At 44.7% G+C, this 19,023-nt stretch overlaps 3 protein-coding genes across 26 annotated transcripts in view; 2 read left to right on the top strand and 1 right to left on the bottom strand.

The window, feature by feature from the left end:
* The window catches only part of FAM228B (family with sequence similarity 228 member B), a 94,721-nt gene extending 86,191 nt beyond the window's left edge, over positions 1 to 8,530 (bottom strand). For 13 of the 15 annotated variants that reach the window (XR_011526663.1, XR_011526662.1, XR_011526660.1 and 10 more), the window contains exon 1: positions 8,414 to 8,513. Coding sequence is in view for 10 of the 15 variants with exons in the window: in XM_070574313.1 (XP_070430414.1) it covers positions 8,414 to 8,423 (10 nt within the window). In the remaining 5 variants the exon portion in view is untranslated. Of the gene's footprint in view, positions 1 to 8,413 lie in introns of all 15 variants that reach the window. The other 2 variants (XM_070574315.1, XM_070574311.1) reach the window with 2 other exon arrangements.
* Positions 1,253 to 8,076, top strand: TP53I3 (tumor protein p53 inducible protein 3). Of its 10 annotated transcripts, none has more exons than XM_008538066.2 (6): positions 1,253 to 1,773; positions 2,129 to 2,275; positions 3,831 to 4,098; positions 5,298 to 5,510; positions 6,430 to 6,626; positions 7,696 to 8,076. In XM_008538066.2, the coding sequence occupies exons 2-6, from the start codon at positions 2,138 to 2,140 to the stop codon at positions 7,876 to 7,878; spliced, it is 999 nt and encodes a 332-aa protein (XP_008536288.2). In that variant the 5' UTR covers positions 1,253 to 1,773; positions 2,129 to 2,137; the 3' UTR covers positions 7,879 to 8,076. The 10 variants fall into 10 exon arrangements, with proteins under 10 accessions (XP_008536288.2, XP_008536290.2, XP_070430421.1 ...); XM_008538068.2 differs by having other exon boundaries at positions 1,445 to 1,769; XM_008538067.2 differs by having other exon boundaries at positions 1,657 to 1,888.
* On the top strand, positions 8,497 to 17,209 carry SF3B6 (splicing factor 3b subunit 6). The gene is made up of 4 exons (XM_008538065.2): positions 8,497 to 8,840; positions 11,406 to 11,524; positions 16,642 to 16,780; positions 16,942 to 17,209. Exons 1-4 carry the CDS (start codon positions 8,811 to 8,813, stop codon positions 17,029 to 17,031), a joined length of 378 nt encoding a protein of 125 aa, XP_008536287.1. The 5' UTR covers positions 8,497 to 8,810; the 3' UTR covers positions 17,032 to 17,209.
* The last annotated feature ends 1,814 nt before the right edge of the window (positions 17,210 to 19,023 follow it).

The raw sequence follows: 19,023 nt of genomic DNA on the forward strand, positions 1-19,023 counted from the left end.
GAGAATATGACCTTAAGTGCCAGGCTTCTGAGTTTGGATCTTATTCTTTAGCTACCAGGGAGCCAGCAGCAGAGGTTTCCTGTCCTCCCTGGGACATGGTCCTTCTGAGACACCAGAATCTACCTACAAAAGTAGCAAGAAAGATCTATCACACAGGTTCCAGAAAAGGCCTCACATGGACCTTCTCTGAATACACTGTTGGCTTATGTCCCTTTCCTTGCAACGATGGCTTTGATATGGATGGCAACAGGAGGGACAGTGGCTGACAGGCATTTTTGTAAAACAGAAGGCCTTATAAAAATACATAACCCTCTTGGGGCCAGCCTGGTAGCACAGTGGTTAAGTTCGCGCATTCTGCTCCAGCACCCCAAGTTTGCTAGTTCAGATGCTGGGTGCGGACCTACACACCACTTGTCAAACCATGCTGCTGCAGCAGGCATCCCACATACAAGGTAGCGGAAGATGGGCATGGATGTTAGCTCAGGGCCAGTATTACTCAGCAAAAGAGGAGGATTGGCAGCAGATGTTAGCTCAGGGTTAATCTTCCAAAAAAAAAAAAAAATATATATATATATATATATATATATATATATATAAAACCTTCTTGCAAAAGGTGTACTCAGCAGAGGGATGTAAATAAAGAGAGAAAGAGGGTTTTGTAATTGATAGGAGAGACTGTTCCACAAAGCAGCCTGCCATACAGTAGAAAGAGCAAAGAGCCCTGGACAAGAACCCAGGAGATCCCAATTTGATTCCTGGCTCTGACACTCACCAGCTATGTGCCTCTTGAAATCAAACTAATCTTTCTATATTTCAGTTTCTTTTTAGTAAAGTGTTATGGAGACCAAATAAAAGAATGCATGTGAAGAGGTGATAAATTATACGCCACTGCTATGTAATAAAAAAAGATGTTACCTATGTTGTTTTTGCACAGGCACACACGTGTGTATTCTTCTAACCCAGTGGTTTCTAATCAGGAGCAATGTCTGGGGATAGTTTTTACAGTCACGACTGGATGGGGGTATTATTGGTATCTAGTGGCTCGAGACCGGGGATCCTGCTAAACCTCCTACAGTCTTTAAACATCCTGCAGACAGTACCGCAGTCTTTCACAACAAAGAAGGATCTATTCCAAAATGTCAAGAGTGCCAAAGTTGAGAAACCCTGATGTAGCCTTTTAACCAGTCAAAACTGCCTCATTGGGCAGCATCTTCCAGGGGCCTCTCTCTCATCCCCAGGAACGTCAAGAGGAAGCGCACAAGTGACAAGGACCCACAACTGCTTTTTACCTTCTCTCTTTTGCTAATGCTCCTCTCTTTTCTCTCAGCAGCACCCTGCTTGCCCACCGTACTCAAGCTGCCTGCCCACAGGAAGGGCAGGATGCCAGACCTGCAGCGTAAATGGGCTGAAAGGCTGCCCTGACAGGGCAGCGGACCGATCGCCCGTCGAGAGTTCAGCTCTAGTTTCCTAGAGTGGGGGAAGTTTTCTCTTCTCACAGTGAGAGCTGGAATCGCATTTCAAGCCAAACCGAAAGGAAGACTAGTTTCTAGAGGTTCAAAGGAAAAGAAAATCTGATTTGCTGTCAGTAACTTTGCACTTTCGACGGGAAGGAGAAGGAAGAGGGGGAGGGTTGGTTCTGCTCAGCCCCACCCCTTGGGCTGTCCATTGGAGTACAGCCGTCCATTGCTGTCGCGGCGGAGGCAGCACCAGGACTCCTCAGGGAGCGCAGGACAGTGCCTGGACCTGGAGCAGCGGAGGCGCCCGGCCAAGCAAGTAACTCACCCACACGTGCGCTGAGGAACAGGGTCGGGTGGAGGAGCCCAGCTCAGAGGGAGTGTAATTGGCCTCCTGCTTTTCCGTGTTTTCCTGCTCCGCTGCATCCATCCCTGTACGGCCGCCCACACTCCACCCTGTCCCAATCTGTGTTCTCCGTGTGGGGTCTGTCTGGAGGCTGCAGGGACGTCGCAGGAAGGAGCTTGAGGGCGGGGGCAGGGGCGTTGGTGGGCAGACCTCCCCGAGACGGACCAGGGAGGCCCGTGGCCGGCAGGGGGCGCTGCAGCTTCTGTTGGGGCGCTGGGTTCCCCCAAGAACCCCGTGCTCCTTCCCTTGTTCTACCTTGTGTCCTCAGAGAGTGAGTATGTTAGCCGTGCACTTTGACAAGCCAGGAGGACCAGAAAACCTCTACCTAAAGGAGGTGGAGAAGCCGAGCCCAGGAGAGGGTGAAGTCCTCCTGAAGGTGGTGGCCAGCGCCCTGAACCGGGCGGACTTACTCCAGGTACCCAGGGGTCAGGCAGCAGGTCGGGCAGGGCAGGACTCTAGGGCCTTCGATAAACATTCACCAGAAAGATGAAGGAATGACCTGGGGCGCAGCCAGTAACACTCATCCTTAAGTGTGTGCAGAGTGTGTGCTGGGGGCTCTAAGGCAGAATCAGTTAGCCTCCTTTTACACAAAATACAGGGGTATTTGCAAAACAGAATCCACCCTGTGTTAACCCACAGTCCGGTCAGACTTTCAGATAAGAAGGGAGCTAACCATTTGTTGAGGGAATGTGTGTGTTAGGCTTTGCTCTATCTCATTAACTCCACGGGCAACCTTGTTCACCATTTTTATTCTACAGATAAAGAAACTGAGGGTCAGAGAGGTTTAGCAATACCCCAGGGCCACAATATTAGTAATGGGGGAGCTGTGACTCAAATTGAGGTCTTAGTGGCTCCAAAGTTTGCACTCTTTCCACTCGGAGAGTCCCAGAGCTGGCAGGGAGAAGTACTCTAAGAATTTTCTTTGGTCTGCTATTTAATGCACTAAACTGGGCCAGCTGCATTGGTTGGGGTAATTGAGAAATGTGCACCAGAATCACATGGGGCACCATTTCAAAATAAGCATGGCCGGGACCCAGCATATGTACACTGAAAAAGCTCCTCAAATGTCCCGATGCACACTCTCTAGTTCAGTCCCTCTGGCCTAGTGAGTGAGTACAGAACCTGGCACTTGATACATGAGAACTATCGTTAAAGAGTAAACATTTTGTTCCTAGTCCGGCTACTAATTTACTTTGAGACCTTGAACAAGGCATTTTTCTGCCCAGGTCTGCGTTTCTCCATTTGTAAAACAAGGGGTTTATATGAAGTAAATAGCTAAAAACTCTACCAATTGTGACATCTACTGATTATGTGACCTACACTTTTTTTTTTTGAGGAAGATTAGCCCTGAGCTAACTGCTGCTGATCCTCCTCTTTTTTTTTAAAGATTTTATTTTTTTCCTTTTTCTCCCCAAAGCCCCCAGGTACATAGTTGCATATTCTTAGTTGTAGGTCCTTCTAGTTGTGGCATGTGGGACGCTGCCTCAGCGTGGTTTGATGAGCAGTGCCATGTCCGTGCCCAGGATTCGAACCGACGAAACACTGGGCCGCCTGCAGCGGAGCGCGCGAACTTAACCACTCGGCCACGGGGCCAGCCCCCTGATCCTCCTCTTTTGCTGAGGAAGACTGGCCCTGAGCTAACATCCGTGCCCATCTTCCTCTACTTTATATGTGGGACACCTACCACAGCATGGCGTGCCAAGCAGTGTCATGTCGGCACCTGGGATCCGAACCGGTGAACCCGGGGCCCCCGAAGCGGAACATGCGCACTTAACTGCTGCGCCACCAGGCCGGCATATACAGTCTCTTATTTACATAAAGCAAATGACCTCTCCTCTCTCTTTTCCTGACCACCAAAACCTGACTTCATCCTGAATTTTCTGAGAAAAAGAGAGGCTATGGGAAGAGGGCCAGGAACGGTGACAGATTTCTGATCATGCTCACCATTTACTGCACCCCTCTCTCTGCAGAGACAAGGCCAGTATGACCCACCCCCAGGAGCCAGCAGCATTCTGGGACTCGAGGCATCTGGATACGTGGTAGAGCTGGGGCCTGGCTGCCAGGGGCAATGGAAGATTGGGGACCCAGCCATGGCTCTACTGCCTGGCGGGGGCCAGGCTCAATATGTTACTGTCCCTGAAGGGCTCCTCATGCCCATCCCGGCAGGACTGACCCTGCCCCAGGCTGCAGCTATCCCAGAGGTCTGGCTCACCGCATTCCAGCTATTACATCTCTTGGGTGAGGAGGCCCCCCATGGTCACTCCATACAATGTGGCTCAATTCCTTCATGACTCAGCCACCTCAAAATCCAGCAGTCCTCCAGGGCAATTTTGGCCTGGCCACCGAGCCCCAGCTAGCCCCAGCACCTCACCCTACTATACCACCAGTAGTATCAGGTCCTCATACCATTTTAGCAATGGCTTGATGTTGAGGCTGAAAATATGATTAGCAGATAGAAGGCCTGTGCACGTCATCACACTGTAGGCCCAGCAGTAGTCTCAGCTTCTCAAAGTCATGGTGAGCTTCTCTCTGGGAGCCCTAGTACAGCACAAAGTGCCAGTCAATCAACTCTTTTATTCTTCCCCAATCCCACTGAGGCCAGCCAAGAGCTCACATGACGGAGCCTAAGGAGACTTGGTCCCTCCCTTTAGGGAGTTCAGTGTAGTTGGAAAGACAACACATACTCAAGAATTAGACAATCATAGAGTTCAGAAGGGTGGCACTGTCTCTAACTACAATAGAAGCTCAAGATGGGAAAAGCTGGTGTGGGCAAGGGTGGTCAGAGAGGGCTTTCTGGAAGAGAAGGTGGGTAGAGTTGTGATGGACAGAAGGCAGGCCAAAGTGGCCTAAGTAAGAGTGTCAAGGTGAGATCAGCTACTCTGCTCAGAAGTGAAGGATGACAATTATCATTTGTGAAAGATGAGACTAGGACTAGATTGTTGGTGGCCTTGAATGGCAGGCTGTGTGGACTTGATGCAAAAGCTAGTTGAGAACCACTTTACATTTTAAGGAGAAAGTGACATAAGGAGAGCTCCATTATAGGAGGAGGAGCCTGGTGGCTGTGCATGGTACCTGGATCAGTGAGACTGGCTAGAGGCCAGTTTCAGACTGAAGAGGGACGGGCTCCAGGTGGTGACAGTGGAATGATGCTTATTCTTACTTATTCGGGTATAGGTCAGAGATGTGTGTTTTGCTATTATTTCATAGGTAAAACAGAGATTATGGATGTGGCTGCTAGTAACTGTTTCAAAAGTTGTTTCCCACTTTGACCAGAGGCAATAAGACAAAATAAGAACTGACAATATGTTCTCTTAAGAGAGCAAGAGATTTGGCATGTGGTGGTCCCAGGGCCGGATGATCGTGGTAGAATATGCCTGAGTGGAGAATGTGTAGCAGTTGCACAGTAAAGAGGATGGTTCCTGTACTTTCTATCACAGGAAACGTTCAGGCTGGAGACACTGTGCTAATCCATGCAGGATCAAGTGGCGTGGGCACAGCTGCCATCCAACTCACTCGGATGGCAGGAGCTACTCCTCTGGTCACAGCTGGCTCCCAACACAAGCTTCAGATGGCAGAAAAGCTCGGAGCAGCTGCTGGATTCAATTACAAAGAAGAGGATTTTTCTGAAGCAACACTGAAATTCACTAAAGGTAAACAACAGCTTCTGCAGCTCAGCAGAAATTTCAGAGATGATTAAATAAAATCCTCACCAGCCTCAAGGGTGCCGGTGCTTTGGATCTGTCTTGCCTCTGCTAAATGCACAACAGCTACCCTGGCCAAATTCTAATGCTCTGGCGTTTGACCACTGGAGATAGGCAGCCAGTCTTTAGGACTAAAATGGTTTCCATGTGCATTCTTGTAACTAATATTATTCATACACATCTTAGAAACTGGATAATCACACAGAGTTGGCTTGGAATTACCTAGGACCTCTTCTTCCCAACCAGCCGCTCTACAGTGAATTAACAGGAGGCATGGGGCGGACACCAGTTCGGAGCTGGTCATAGTAGGGTTGGGGTGGTAGCTCCCTAAATGCGTGAGTAGATATGCATGCTTCTGTATTCCGAAGCCAAATCTGTATATTTTTGGCTCATCCTTTCCATTTTCCCACCGAAGTCAAAAAAGGGAGATGAAACCAAAGCTAGCAAAGCTACGATTCAGACAACCCAGTTCAGACACTTCATAACTTGGATGTGAACAACTGCCTGCCCTGTAGCTTGGTGGGGGGGAGCTCCTCTGTTCTGTTCTCACTCATGCCTGGGTGCCAGTGGGTTCTCTACTTAGGGGTCAGGGGAAATACCAGATCATGGTGTTGCCCCATTTCCCTCTTGGTGTGGCTAGGGATCATAAAAGATGAACTACAGCACACATAGACAATAGAGTTCAGCTCCCCAAACTCCATTTACAACAATGTTTCTACAAACAATGTTTCTAGTTCCAAACTGTAGATTTACCAGTTGCACCTGTATTTATTTATACCCATATATCCACAAATATACCATGGAATCTTATTTTACACCAAGCTTTCTGTGTCTGACTAGCATTACAAATCTGTGTTTCATGTGTAAGGCGCTGGAGTCAACATTATTCTAGACTGCATAGGCGGATCCTACTGGGAGAAAAATGTCACCTGCTTGGCTCTTGATGGTCGCTGGGTTCTCTATGGTCTGATGGGAGGAGCTAACGTCAGTGGGCCTCTGTTTTCAAAGCTGTTTTTTAAACGAGGAAGTCTGATCACCAGTCGGCTGAGATGTAGGGACAAAAAGGTGAGTGATGAGTGAAAAAAAACGTGTTATTTAACTATTACCCAGGAAAGTATGATTCCTTTATATCACCCTGAGAAAGGAGTATCTGTCACATCTTAAGTTAGGGAGCCTATGTAGAAATCTGCCCCCTTGTGGATAAATGGGTAACCCAATTTCACAGAACTAATGAAAATTAGTCAATAGAAGCCTCAACATCTTGGCAAGAGCATAGCTAATACTTTATATATTATTTAAACTTTCTAACAGAAGGAACAAAGCCTTGACACATTAGGAAATATTTCTAATAGTTCCAAGACTTTGTTTTCAAAGGCAGAACTCTTCTCAGTGTGCTAAGACAGCCTCTTAGGTAAATAAGGTTAGGATGCCTCTACCTTCAACAGATTATATGTTCCTGAAATCTCTGTATGGCATTCTAGCAGGCACTAGCTTTGGCAATGTTTCCCAAAATAGGGTTTCACACCTGCTAGGGGATAGCAGAGCTTAAACATCCCTTTTGAACTGAGCCTTTGTAAATCCTGTCTGTGGCTGCCTCCTGCTTGAAGCCTTTATTTTAAAAAACAGTCCTTCGGCCGCTGTCATTGATGCTATTTTGTTGCAGGCTTCAGTCTTTTTTTTTCTTCCTTTTAAGATCGGCCCCTGAGCTAACATCTGTTGTCGACCTTCTTTTTTCTTCTTCTTCTCCTACTCCCCAAAGCCTCCCAGTATACAGTTGTATATTCTAGTTGTAGGTCCTTCTGGCTCTGCTATGCAGGAGGCTACCTCAGCCTGGCTTGATGAGTAGTGCTAGGTGGGAACCCAGCATCCCAACGGGGGAAACTCCGGGCAGCCAACCAGAGGGCCCAAACTTAACCTTCAGGCACCGGCGGGCCACCAGGCTTCGGTCTTTATCTGGTACAGAACAGAGGTTACATATTTGGGGATATACACATACATGCTGATGGTGAAGTGGTTAGGTTCCCTGTGAGCTTTTCAGATGTGTACACGTTTCAGAGCACAAGGGCCAAGCAGGATGGGGAGTGGCAAGGTAAGGTATCTGCCTGGGCTGATGGTCTCCTTTTCCTTGTTTTAGTACAAGCAAATGCTGGTGAAGGCTTTCACAGAACAAATTCTGCCCCACTTCTCCACCGAGGGCCCCCAACGTCTACTGCCGGTTCTGGACAGAGTCTTCCCCGTGACTGAAATCCAAGAGGCCCATGCGCACATGGAGACTAACAAGAACGTGGGCAAGATCGTCCTGGAGCTGCCCCAGTGAAGGACGAGGAGGCAGTACAGGACACGGCTACCTCAGGCCTTCCCAGAGCAAACGTGAAGAAAACTCACTGTGCGCGGGCAAGAGGCCGGGTGTTGCTCCGGGCCCGCGTGTAACCCACGGGTCCCCCCCACCCCCGGCCTCGTCACATGATGCGTGCAAAGCCGGGCTAAGAAAATAAAAGAGAGAGTGGATTTGAAACCCGGTGGCCGGCTCACTATGGCGGCCCTAGCGCGCGGACCGAGGCCGCCTGGGCGGGGCTGAGGTGGGCGTCGGGGCGGGCGTCGCCGCGAGGGTTACAGGAGAGGCCCGATGAGCTGATGCTCCACTTTCGGGGCTGCGCCGAGGCCGGGGGGGGGGGGGGGGTTACGGATAGGATACACAGTGGGCCACCACATAACCAGCCAGAAGGCTGTAGGGCTGCATTGCGCGCTGAAAGAGGATGAGGCCCACCCACAAGTCCCTCGCACCAGCCGCGGTCGCCGCGGTCCCGCGGTCCCACGTCCCACGCCAGGCCCCGCCCTCTCCCGCAACTCACCTGGGCACATCTCCGCCGCGCCCGCTCTCCTCAGGCCCCGCCCCCTCCGGCCAGCTTCCTCTGCTCGCGGCCACCCGGCCGGAACATCTCCCCTTCTAAAGGCCAGGCCCCGCCTTTTCCGGTCCAGAGCTCGGAAGCGTCTGGGACCCTTGACTTTCTACCTTCCGGCCTGCGTTTTACCTCAGGCTCGTTGTGCCCGGAGTCTTTCCGAAGGAAAGTATACGTCAGCACGTCTCGGCGTGAGACGGCGACATTCCGACGCGTTAGAAAGCTTCCGGCGGAGGCTGGACGTTGGTGTCCCGTATCTGACACCTTGTTGCGCTCGAAGCTGAGCGAGCTCCGGAGGTGTTGGGAGGAATTCCAGTATTTGCTGCGGTAACCTCATCAGCCCGCCAAGATGGCGATGCAAGCGGCCAAGAGGGCGAATGTGAGTATCGAGGCTTCTGCCGAGGACGGTGAGGACTTCGCTGCTGGGCTTTCTCAGCGGCGTGGATCTGAGCATTCTCGCCCCTCCCCGGCCCCCAGGGCGGGGACGCCGAGCATCTACTATCCTATCCCAGGGGATTCCATCCCGGCCCGTCCTTATGGATGTGCTCCTTGAGCCACACTTCCGCCCTGCCCCTTTGGAGAGTTCCTTCAGTCTCTAGCCTAGTGTCAGTGATACTGTTAGCCTGAGCTTTTGTTGCTTGACCGCACTTAGGACCTGGCGTCGGGATCTTCTGCTCGCTGCAAAGTCAATAGCACAGATGAGTCCCCAGTAAATAATAGTTCACAGGCAACTAGAGCCTGGGATTCTCCTCGGATCATGGAGCTTTTTGGATCTTCATTAATGTTTTAGTTCAACATATTTTTGAGCACCTACCATGTACCAGACTTGCGAGATAGGAATCAATTCATCAGTTATATTTATTGAACACTTGCTATACGCCAGACACTAGTCTACGTTTTGGGGATTCTACAGTGGATAAAGCAAAAATCCTTCTGCTTAACATTCTAGTGTTAGAGTGGGGAATTATAGAAACATAAAAGAAATTGTGTCAAGAAAGAGTGGTCAACTGTAAGACGCTGAGAGGTATAGTAAGATAAAGACGGATAATTGGCCATGGTGAGATGGAGAATTTTGGTAACCTTGATGATGGTCATTTCGGTGGATGAAAACTTGGTTGCAGTGGGATGAAAAGAGTGTGGAAGTTGGGAAAATGGAGACAGCTCTTTCCACAGGTTTTCATGTAAATAGCAAGTAGAGAAATTGGATGATAGTTGAGTTTTTTCTTTTTTAAGATGTGTGATTTGGTGTATTCATATGCCATTGGGAATGATCCAGTAGAGTGGAGAAACTGATGATATGGGAGAAAGATGGGTTAAGTTCAGGAGTGAAGTTTCCAGTAGGTGAAGGGTGGCATAGTAATGAGAGGGAAAGTGGTGGATATGGCTGAATGTAGATTGGTGGGTTTAGTGATACAAATATAAGGCACTTAACATTTGGTTATATCTATTTTCTCTAAGAAGCAGGAGCGAAGGTCATCTCCTAGGATGGGCAGGCAAGACGATACAGTCCAACTTGGATGTTAGAGGGAGTGGTGGTGGTAAGGTTTGAGGAGAGAAGACGAAGTGTGATACAGTGTCTTGCAGGGTGAGAAAGCAGATTTACTAGAGAAGTCTATTAAGATTGGCAGTGTTGATCATCTGCTTGAACTTAATCTTGAATCTTAAAATCTAAAACTTTATTGTACTTATTTGCTTGCCATTTGTCACCACCACTAGTTTGAGGGCAGAGGATAAGTGTCTTAGTCTTTCATTTATACAACACTTAGATTAATGCCTGAAATCGTTGCCAGTGTAATAGTTATTAAGCGCATTAATGTCCAGTATGAAATTGAATATGTTAATCAGGAGCACAGGAGTGAAATCTGGACAAGCAGTACATGTTTCAGAATCATCAACTTACTGTAGAAACCATGTGTGTGGTTAAGAGACCAAAGAGTACAGAGTTACAGGAAGTATACGGAGAGTCAAGAAAAGAAGTCTGAAGATAAAACGATGTGGAAGAGCATATTTTAATGGCAAAGATGACTGAGAAGAACTAGCCAGAAAGTTAGAAGGAAGCCAAGGAAATAGTGTCAAGAATAGTCGAGAAGGTAATAGTCAAGTGTCAGAAGCATTGGAGAAGTTAAGTATGATGAGAATTGAGCACTGCAATTAAAAGGTCTTAGGGAGCAAAAGCACTTGAGCGGAGTGCTGGGGCTGGGGTGGAAGCTAGATTGTGGTAGGTTGATCATTGTCAATCTACACTTCCTCTTCCCCAGTGCTTGACTGACAAAAAAAAGCAAGATAGGATAATAAGTAGGAAGCCAATAAGTCCAGGGAAAGCAGACACCTTGTCTTTTTTTCCTTCACTGTGTAATCCTAATACCTAGCCTGGTGTATACATAAAGAAGGCACTCAGTAAATATTTGTTGAATGAATGAATGAATGAAGAGGGATCCAAATAAGTATTTTTGTGTGTGTGTAAGGATTGGCAGGACATAAGCAACTGCTCACTTGAGGAGCAGAAGAAAGCCAGTGGTGAGGGAAAGGCTGTAAATTCTAGAGAGGAGATTGTTGATGGAACACATTCCTGAGAAGACCAGAGAAGAGTCATCAGCGGGAGTTTTATTGTCTAGCAAACAGGAACAGCTCCCTTTGTTCTTTCCCCTCACAAGTCTGAGGCACTAAGGACTTTTAAATGAGGCTGGAAATCCTTGTTGAGCTGTAGGACTGAAAGGCTGGGTGGTATAGGAGCCCCTTTCTTAGTGCCTACAACTAGTCTTCCCTCAAACCAGTGCTCAGTTGCTTTTCCAAAGAGCATGCCATTTTCAGTAATATCAGATTATAATTCTTATTCCTGGCTTTTTTTATTATATATTATTTTCTTATGTATCATTGAGATTTTTTTTTAAGCTGTAGCACTCCTGCCCCTTATTATAATGACAATACATCTGTCTCATTTTAGATTCGACTTCCACCTGAAGTAAACCGGATTTTGTATATAAGAAATTTGCCATACAAAATCACAGCTGAAGAAATGTATGATATATTTGGAAAATATGGACCTATTCGTCAAATCAGAGTGTGAGTCTTACTGAGACTTGAAATGTCATTTAAAGAAAATGATTGCGTAATCTATAATCTCAGCATTATAGCTGACAGTGGGGCCACCATGTCTGGCTTCACAGGCTGTGCAGGGTGGCAGCCCTAAGCAAAAGCCTAGAGACTAACAGATTGAAATCAGGGAAATGAGATTTTTTTTTGTAGGGAAAAATACCTACTGAGGCCCTCGTGATCCAGCTCGCGGAGAGCCAAAAGCAGTAGTTGAGAAATTATAGAGAGCATGAAGTAGTGGTCAGTGGTTTCAGGGGAATGGATGGGAAGAGAAAGAACTAAGATTTATTGCATACCCACTATTTGTAAAGTCAAGTACTATACTATGTTTTTTATATGTGTTAAGTTGAATTTTCTCAGTAGTCTTCACTGTCTCCTTTACTGACTCCAGAGTTTGTGGATAAACTGAGGTAAAGGGTATAAAAGCAACTGAGAAAAATGACTTTTTTCAACTCTTGCTTTCTATTGAAGATTTTAAAGTGTAGGGGGAAATAATTACAAAAAGAATTCATGTTTAAATTTAATGTCAAGATTGGGTTTCATACCTTCAAATGATATTTATTGAACACCTACTAAATGCCATTTGTTGTAATAGGTACTTTTATTTGCATCACCAACACTACAGCCCTGTGTGGAGGTGATACTGTGTCTGTTATACGGGTGAGACAACCAAAGCCCAGAGATTAAAAGTACGTTTCTAGCTTTACACAGCTAGTTAGTGATAAAATCTTCTGATTCTCAATTGAATCGCTACACAGTACCACAGCTGCTATCACTCTAACTAGTATAAATGGGCTGATTACCTGAAAGTCCATCTGAGGATTTCTAAGGTTTTTATTTTTAGTTGGACTATCTCTCTATTAATAAATTTTCTTTTATGACCTGAGAGCTCCTTCTTGGCTTTTAGAACTCTGTGAGATCTTGAGGACTCTCCTTGTGAATGATCACTGTCCCTCCAGAAAGTAAACCAAGAGCTGGAAATAGATCATCGTTGGTACTCTAATGGAAATGAAAATGAAGCCTTAGAGACCATTGTCCTTTTTAGGAAGTCTCAGTCCTTCCAGTATTGGGTAAAAGCTTTGGACCTTTTCCACAGAAGAATACACACAGCATTTTGTCTATGATTACAGGGGGTACATGGACTCTAGGTTAAGAAACCCTGTTCTAGACGTACAAGAAGGTGTACAGAAGATTCCCTGATTTGGGGATCAGGAGACAAGATCTTCTTAAGGCCCTATTACTAGCCATGTGACCCTAGACACATTGTCTGGCTTTTTTGGTTTTCTGTTTCCTCACATGTAAAATAATCTAGATGGACAGCACCTTTCAGCTTTTAACATGGAGGTAGCATGATAAATTTACTGGATTGGTTATAAGACCTCAATACTCAAGGGGTACCTGCCAGACATGTGAAACTGGGCAAAATGTTTAACCCCTCTGGACTACAATTATCTATGAAACACAATCTCCCGAAAAGAATTTTTGTGAGGATCAAATTAGACTGCCTGTGAAAACACTTCGTCATTGAGTATTTCCTTCCTAGCGTGCTAGCCACCCCTTCTCTTTGCTCTCATAGCACCTTCTATGAACATCTCTTCTTGGTGTTCACTTACGGTTTTGCTGTCATCTGTGTACTCACTTCTCTCTCCTGCCAGCCTGTGAGCTTCTCCAGGGCAGGTACCATATATTGTTTTTGCTTTGTGTGCCTGATACATGTTAAGCACCCAATGTGTATAAGTAAATGAATAATGTAGAAAATGCTAGTGTAGTTGTGATTAACTTATCAAAGTATTACAAAATTTATTGATAGTTCACAATTAAGAGATGCCTGCATCAGTGAAGTTAGAGGATGTTTCAGAAAGCCAAGACAAAAGGACAGTGATAAAACCGTGGCATCTTTAGAAGAGTAGAGAAGCTCAGAGCCTTTGCACTTGCAGTTCCTCCGTCTGGAATGGTTTTCACCTGGCTCATCTCATATCTGGCTCCTCATTCTTCAGGTCTCAGCTTCAGTGTCAGAGAGGCTTTCCTTCACCAGCCTATCTCAAGTAGCCCCCTGTCCTCCCATTAATCTCTGTCACTCAAAAGAGTATGGAGGATGTTAATAATGATCATAAAAACACAGTGTCAGAAAAAAGACAGTGGCAGAAATAATTGACTGTACTATCGCTAAGGGTGCCAGAGTAAAACTAAAGCCCCAAATGTAAAAAAAAAAAAGTCTTCGTCACTGCTCTCTATTTCCTTTATAATATTTCTCATGAACTATAATTATCTTATATTTATTATTTAATGTCTTTCTCCTGCTCGAATAAAGCTCCTTGAAGGGGAAGACTGATGCTTGTCTTTTTTCACTATTGTATTTCCAATGCCTATCACATAGAAAGAACACAATATATATTTGTTGAATAAATTCATAAAAGTTTGTTGTGCAGAAACTTGGGTCTAAATTATAGATAGAGAAAGAGGTGTTTTCTCTTCCATAGGTGTGATCATGCTTTATAGCATACGTGGCACCTAGCACCAGGGTGACTGACCTTCCCAGTTTGCCAGGACCAAGGAGTTGTCTGGGGTCATGGACTTTTCAGTGCTAAAACCTGGACAGTCTTGGGCAAACTGGGATGATTGGTCGCCTCACCTGGCATGTAGTGGACACTCGGTGCTTTGAACTTTTTAAAGCCCTTCCATGCTTGTTACTTCTTTTAATTCTTAAAACCACATGTAAAGGAGGGCAGGTGATAGAGCCTGATGTCACTGTTTGACACCTGAAGCAACTGAAGCCCAGAGAGGTTAAGTAACATGATTAGGTTTTCTTATTCCTACTCTAATCTAACCACCGATGGAGAAAATAATGTTGGCTCTGTGCCTAACATTTAGTAAGTACCAAGTACATGCTTTGAAAAATTAAAATTACAATGTGGTTCTCAAGATATTAGGTTGATAATTATGGGCTAGGCCACTTAAGATGGAGAGTCTTTAAAATGGGGTTAGTGCCCATCCCTGTTCTACTTTCTGAGAAGATGCAAGAGGAAGAGAGATGCTTTTGTTTTGTTTTGTTAGCTTCCTGGAGAAAAAATGTGTGAGAGAATGGATAGGAGAAAGTGGATCTCCACCCTTCAGATGCTTATTAGCACTTGCTGTATGCATAGCACTGTGGGAGTAAAATGAAATATAAGACTGTATTTCCCTTAAGGCAGTTAAAATCTTGTTAAGTTTTTTTTGTTTTTATTCCAAAGAGAAAATTAGGTAGACTTTTGGGGGAAATCTTTGGGACAATGTTTTTTCCTTTGGGTAGTCCCCCAGTTTCATACCTAATGCATTCTTGAAAATGATTAAAAGTCAAATGTCTGAAAGAACAATACTTAGGAATACTAAGTGCTATTCCCAGAGAGTAAAATGTAAAATGCCTCATCAGGCCCATGCAGCCTGACAAAGTGAGAGCATTCAATGACACTGGCACCCTCCAACCAGCCCAGCACCCTATACCTATCCATTCCTCTTTTATAGGAAGCACAGGCTCTTGGCTGGGACCCAAGACTGCAGGCTCATTCTAGATCAAATCTAGGCAGGTGCCTCCCCGTCTCATGGGCCTATTACCTTTCCTTAACCCTATGCAGGGACTATGGCAGACGGAGTGTCAGCCCACAGTCTTAAGCCTTATGCCACACTTGCGCTGTGTGGCGGGAACACAGATGGAGGCAAGGGGTCCATCTTTATCATATCACAGCATAAGTTGAGTGGGTCCTGTGCCTATTGTCCTCACAAGCACATGGCCATCTGCTGCCTGCAGTTTGTTGCTCCTCACACTTCCCTTCCTCCTCCCCTAATGGAAGCTGGTGAGGTGAGGAGAGCATGTGGCAAGAAACACCTACCCAAGAAGCAGCCCCATATCTGAGCAAAGTCCAGCTTCCACTTCCAGCTGCCTTCCAGCATTCTACTCTGGCTCGCAGATAACTACACCCACAAGTACACTTCCACCACAGTCTCTCCAGAAGCCCAGTCCTTTTCCCCAGCCAAATGGAGCTGTGTAATGCATGAGAGCACAGACTGTATTAAAAATGAATGTATGAAAGTAGGGGGCTGACTATATTGCATTTTAAAAAGGCAAAGAACCTAAGAAAAGTGGATGAAACTACATTAACGCTCTCTTTATATTAGAAGACATCCTTTCCTGGCCATAAAAGATGATGGTTGACTGTTTTCTTACATATATGTTATTTATAATTTTACCATATTCCTGGTAGGGGCTTCCTTCCCACCCCACCCCCCAAAGACACAAAATAGGTTTTATTTCTATGTATTTGATAAACTGTTATCAAATACTGCCTAGAAACATTTATTTCCTACATTGATGGAGATCTTGCCCTTTAAGAATTTTAGGGTTGAAAAAGAAAATCTAAATTTTTAGAAACAAGGGCCTAGTTTCTAGGTTATAGTGTGGTAAATAAAGTATTGGTTCTGTTGCATAAATGCACAGTAAGAAAAAACCCATTCTAGACATTGCTAACTAATAAGAACCATCACTCCTGGGGCCGGCCCAGTGGCACAGCGGTTAAGTGCACACGTTCTGCTTCGGTGGCCCGGGGTTCGCTGGTTCGGATCCCGGGTGCAGACATGACACCACTTGGCAAGCCATGCTGTGGTAGGTGTCCCACATATAAAGTGGAGGAAGATGGGCACAGATGTTAGCTCAGGGCCAGTCTTCCTCAGCAAAAAGGGGAGGATTGGCAGCAGATGTTAGTTCAGGGCTAATCTTCCTCAAAAAAAAAAAAAAAGGAACCATCACTCCTAAGTACTGTACTTTTCAGTGTGAAACTGAAGATTGGTTCTTAGTATGTGAAGTAGGAAAGTAGAACAGTAACATGAAGACGGAAGGTTCAAGCTAGTCTTTGCTGCTGTTGCTTTAGGAGCTGTATTAGTATTCTTGATATAACAGTAAGTCTAACCTGTAGCCATTTAACTTAAAATGAAAACAAAAATTACCTAATTCAAGGAATTACAGGCTTATCCAGCATACCTATCCATAATGTTTATTTCCTTTAATAGTTTTCAGGTAAATGTGTATTTTAATTAAGTCTGATTCAACTCTTCAGGGGAAACACACCTGAAACTAGAGGAACAGCTTATGTGGTCTATGAAGACATCTTTGATGCCAAGAACGCGTGTGATCACCTGTCAGGATTCAATGTGTGTAACAGATACCTCGTGGTTTTGTACTATAATGCCAACAGGGTAAGTATCGCGATGGTTTCGTCACTCGGGGATCCCATGTAAGAATTAGTGTAGAACTGTACCATTAGGGGAGATGTGTACTCAGTTCTACGTAGTGCTGTTGGTGAAATTCATTTGACTGCAGATCAGTAACTGTTAACTTTGGTGCTTACCACTTTCAGGCATTTCAGAAGATGGACACAAAGAAGAAGGAAGAACAGTTGAAGCTTCTCAAGGAGAAATATGGCATCAACACAGATCCACCAAAGTAAAAGTTTTCTGCATTTTCATTTTGGACTAAGACCCATGAGTGGCAACCACTTACCCTTTTTATGTTTTTAATTAATACTGAATATTGTGATTTCTTATTTGAGATTCAAAATGACCTGCTTGAAACTTTGATATATGTTAGAATATATTATGTTAATAAACCTGTAGCTTACCGTAAAACATGCCAGTGTTTTCTCTTGAACTTTCCCTTCCTGTTTGATACCAGAAAAAAAAAAAACCCAGCGATTGAACCATATCAAGAATTGTTCAGTGGTAGGTGGTCCTAAAGACTGAGCTTCTTGAGGACAGGGACCTTTTTGTATTCTTAATGCCTTCACTGTCCAGTCCAAGTGCTGAGCCATCAAAGGAACTTGTTAGAGTATTGTCATTTATTGACTGTCTATTAATAATGAAATCTTCATAACAAGTCAGTGAAGGTAGGTATCTCCATTTTGCAGATAAAGAAACCAAAGCTTATCACGTTGTTTGAATGAATAAAAGGCCTACATAAAAAGTTGCTGTAACGTCAACCAGGTATTAACTACAAGAGTACATTTGAATAATACTGCTTTACCGTTAACAAAACCCCTTTGTCAATATGGGCTACCCTTGTCCTTAGAACAGAAGTCTATTCGAGAAATGGCCATTCAGATGACAGCACATTGTTAGAAATTTGAGAGCAAGCTGCTTGGGTAGTGGTGTTCGTTGTTATGTGTCTAAGATTATATTTATGTAGTCTTTCCCTTTAGTTAATAAGTGTCTGTGTATATTTTGGACGTTAGGTCATAGTATATCTTTGCCATAAATAAAATACTTAATGCTGCTTCTTATAATCATGACCTCCCATGGCATGGAAATAGTATGGTTATTGCCACATTCATCATAGCTTGGCAGCTTGGAGGAAATAGCTATAATTTTCTTTTTATAGTTTAGGCATGGGCCAAATGGAAAAACATGGACTAATTGTTTTATATATAACTATAACCCAAAATTAATTTGAAGAGTACAAGCACTGAATCATTTAAATGGACAAAGAGCATCTATTCTACTTTTAAATGCATTTAGCTTCGAAATCTATCATTACTTTAACAAAATAGGGTATTTTATATTTTTGTACTGTTTTCTCAAAGCCTACTATTGAAAAGGAAGAAGTAGTTGTCTTATTTATTAATTACGTCTGAGTGCTTTTTGAAAGCACTGTAAAAGAGTAGAAAGAGTCATTTCTAAGAAGGGCAGGCAGATGACAAAGGAGCCACGGCTGTAATTTTCTTGTGAATGATTTTATGAATTCTTTTTAAATTTTGTAATGCACAGTGTGCCTTTAATATTTACAAATGTAAAAAGAATTTCCTAAAAGACTTTTTTTGTAAGGGGAAAACAAATTAGAGTTTCTTATAGTGTGCTTTGTCTAGATGGCAGACTGGCTTGCCTCTAGTATAGTTGTTTTAAATTAATAAGGGGAAATTCCCTCTATTGACAGTTATGGCCAGTCCATCATTTGAATTAATATATCTGTTAGGTGAATTTCTTGACCTAAACTTGAGTTTGAAAAATGCCCTCTTGGGGCTGGCCCTGTGGCCTAGTGGTTAAGTTGAGTGCACTCCTCTTCAGCAGCCTCGGCTCTCGGGTTCAGATCCCAGGTGCAGACCTGCTCCCCTCGTCAGCCATGCTATGCCGGCAATCCACATAAAATAGAGGAAGATTGGCACAGATGTTAGCTCAGGGCTAATCTTCCTCAGCAAAAACAAAAAACCCTCTAATTGTTCAGAAATTTTGTAACCTATCTCAAGTTACAAGAACTTTAATTCAGTGGGAAAATATTGAGCACCTACTACTTGCCAGTCTGTGTGTACTAAGATGCTGAGGACACAGGATTGGTCCTCTGCACCAGATATCTAAGGCTCGTTTTTCAAACTGCTTTTAAGAGTACAGGGGATGATGGGACCAGCCTGGTGGCATAGCTGTTAAGTTAGCACATTCTGCTTTGGTGGCCC

Source organism: Equus przewalskii, chromosome 14, assembly GCF_037783145.1.
Source record: "Equus przewalskii isolate Varuska chromosome 14, EquPr2, whole genome shotgun sequence".
NCBI lineage: Eukaryota > Metazoa > Chordata > Mammalia > Perissodactyla > Equidae > Equus > Equus przewalskii.

Bases quoted from the DNA above. Each gene is read 5' to 3' on its own strand.
- TP53I3 (XM_070574316.1), top strand. The intron at 4,099-5,297 runs GTGAGGAGGCCC...TTTCTATCACAG, and splicing joins CCAGCTATTACATCTCTTGG to GAAACGTTCAGGCTGGAGAC. The intron at 5,511-6,429 runs GTAAACAACAGC...TTCATGTGTAAG, and splicing joins AACACTGAAATTCACTAAAG to GCGCTGGAGTCAACATTATT.
- SF3B6 (XM_008538065.2), top strand. From the start codon at position 8,811: ATGGCGATGCAAGCGGCCAAGAGGGCGAAT. The intron at 11,525-16,641 runs GTGAGTCTTACT...TCAACTCTTCAG, and splicing joins CCTATTCGTCAAATCAGAGT to GGGAAACACACCTGAAACTA. The intron at 16,781-16,941 runs GTAAGTATCGCG...TACCACTTTCAG, and splicing joins TGTACTATAATGCCAACAGG to GCATTTCAGAAGATGGACAC.